The sequence below is a fragment of the Piliocolobus tephrosceles genome, chromosome 5, assembly GCF_002776525.5.
Source record: "Piliocolobus tephrosceles isolate RC106 chromosome 5, ASM277652v3, whole genome shotgun sequence".
Lineage (NCBI taxonomy): Eukaryota > Metazoa > Chordata > Mammalia > Primates > Cercopithecidae > Piliocolobus > Piliocolobus tephrosceles.
In genome coordinates, this window is record NC_045438.1 from 139937985 (window position 1) to 139940208 (window position 2224).

A 2224-nucleotide genomic window follows, 5' to 3' on the forward strand; every position below is an offset into this window, starting at 1 on the left:
CCTCTCTTCCCTCATATCCAGAGGAAGCGACGGAGAGATGCATGCTTAGGCTCACTCTACCATCCCGTCCATCCAAGTCCTAATAATCTTGAGGATGCTTTTCCTTGCCCTCTACCCCTCTCCCTTTTTGTGTTTCTTTCTCCACTTCACCGCACCCCGTCTCTTCCCTCTCTCCACCAGCTGGCGCTCGGCTCCTCTCCACCTTCCCTCCCGTTTACTTCTGAATGAACTTTTCACAATAGTACAGTGCACTCCTAGAACCATTTACACACATTTTAAGCGCTGTGTTGAGATTTATATATGTAGCCACTGTTTTAATTTCCACATCACTTTTCATTTTTTTTCCCTTCTCTATATGCTCAACTTCAAACATTTCTGCAGCATAGGCTGAGGCTGCGCTCAGCTAGGGAGAGACGTCAGGCGGCGGGGATAAACCTAGAGGAATGTTGTTTCCTGTCTGGGGAGGCTCAGGCCTTACAAGAGGGAGAGGAAGAAAAAAAAAAGCCTGTAAGAGAATCTAAATTTTTTTATTTTTTATTTTTTTTATTTTTTATTTTTTTTGACTGTCCTAAATTGTTTATTAGGTATGAATTTTACAAACTTTACTTATATTAGCGGCAACGGTGGAGCTGGAGAGTATTGCGCCTTCTCCAAGCTGCCCGGCGAGAACCACCAATAGTATGGTGGAACTTATGGCCCTTTCCAAGGCCACGGCTCTTTCGGCCTGCAGATGTCAGCCCACGCATCTCCCTGTGCTTGTGGACTGGTTTGGTGATCCACTGGGTGTCAGGATTTCTTCTGATAGCTTTATGGAATGGATCAATGAGGATAACCTCAAAAAATTTGTATGTGGAATCTTCTCCAACCCAGTAAGAATTCAGGACTCTCAGAGCCCCACAGTGGCGTCCAGCTCGCTCCTCTGCAACGGACTGAAGGCTTCGAGCAAACTTTAGCTGGTTAACACCATGATGGACAGGCTTGCCATAAGTTGCACCCTTAGGAACTGGGCGTTTTCGGCCACCACGGCGAACACGAATCCTATATATAACGTAACCTTGCTTGGCCTTGTAGCCCAGTCGGCGCGCTTTATCAGGCCGGGTGGGGCGGGGAGCCCTGTGGAGAGCAGAGAGCTGGCGGTACTGCCAGCAGCGGACCCTCAGAAGAAAGCGCATGACATCAGACTGCTTCTTTCTCCATAGCTCCTGGATGTACTTGTATGCACCCATCTTGGCTTACCTGATGGCTGCCGCCAGACGGAAAGGCGAGAATCTAAATTTTTTTAACAGAAAGCCTGGACTCTCTCGGAATAGGTGACCGAGTTTGAAAACTGTCCAGACATAGGGACGGTTTTATTAAAATTCAATTTGCAAGTCGTTGTTGGCTGCAGTTATTTCCTCATTCCAGAGAGGATTGTTTCAGAAATTCGGTAAACTCTGAAATTGTTTCTAAGTTATTTAATAAGAGGAGTCCAGTGTTCTCACACTTTTGAAGTTATAAGAATTTCTAGGCTGAGGTGGGAGAATTGGTTGAGCTGGGAGGCGAAAGTTGCAATGAGAGGAGATTGCCACTGCACTCCAGCCTGGCAGAGTGGGACTGTCTCTTTCTTTCTCTCTCTCTCTCTCGCTGGAATCTTCTCTCTCTATATATATGTATTTTTATATTATATAATATTTATATCATAATATATTTATATTTTTAATTTTAAATTTATATATTTATAAGTATTACATATATTGCGAGGTCACACTAAAATAAACGTATGTTTGCCGTTTCCACTCCCTGGGTCTCCGTACCACCTAAGGTGGATGTGTTAGCACTAGACTGGTAAAAGGACGAAAACAGAGAAAAAGAATTGGCTCGCTCAGGATTTCTTCAGTTGCAAGCTATAAACCTACTACCACGTTAACGTGTCCAATAATCTTCTGTTCCTTTTTGCCGTGTCATTGAAGAACAAGACAGAAAACAAAACAAAAAAGAGCCAAAAGAAGAGAAAAGAAAAAGTCTGGATAATTTCATTTTAGTTTTAGATAATTTCCCTTAGTTTTCTGAGCAGTGTTTCCATGGTGACCAAGCATGGGAGCATCTTCCTAATCTGACCTATTCCTCGCTTTTTCTTTCTTTTTTTTTTTTTTTTTTTGTTTAGAGACGGAGTCTCACTGTCGCCCAGGCTGGAGTGCAGTAGTGCGATCTCAGCTCACTGCAACCTCGAACTCCCTGGTTCAAG

The 2224-nt window shown here is 43.8% G+C and overlaps 1 protein-coding gene across 1 annotated transcript; it reads right to left on the reverse strand.

The window, feature by feature from the left end:
- Nucleotides 1-553: 553 nt before the first annotated feature.
- On the reverse strand, nt 554-1264 carry LOC111525914 (60S ribosomal protein L15). Its single transcript, XM_023191575.1, has one exon. It carries the CDS (start codon nt 1224-1226, stop codon nt 612-614), a length of 615 nt encoding a protein of 204 aa, XP_023047343.1. The 5' UTR covers nt 1227-1264; the 3' UTR covers nt 554-611.
- Between the last annotated feature and the right edge of the window lie 960 nt (nt 1265-2224).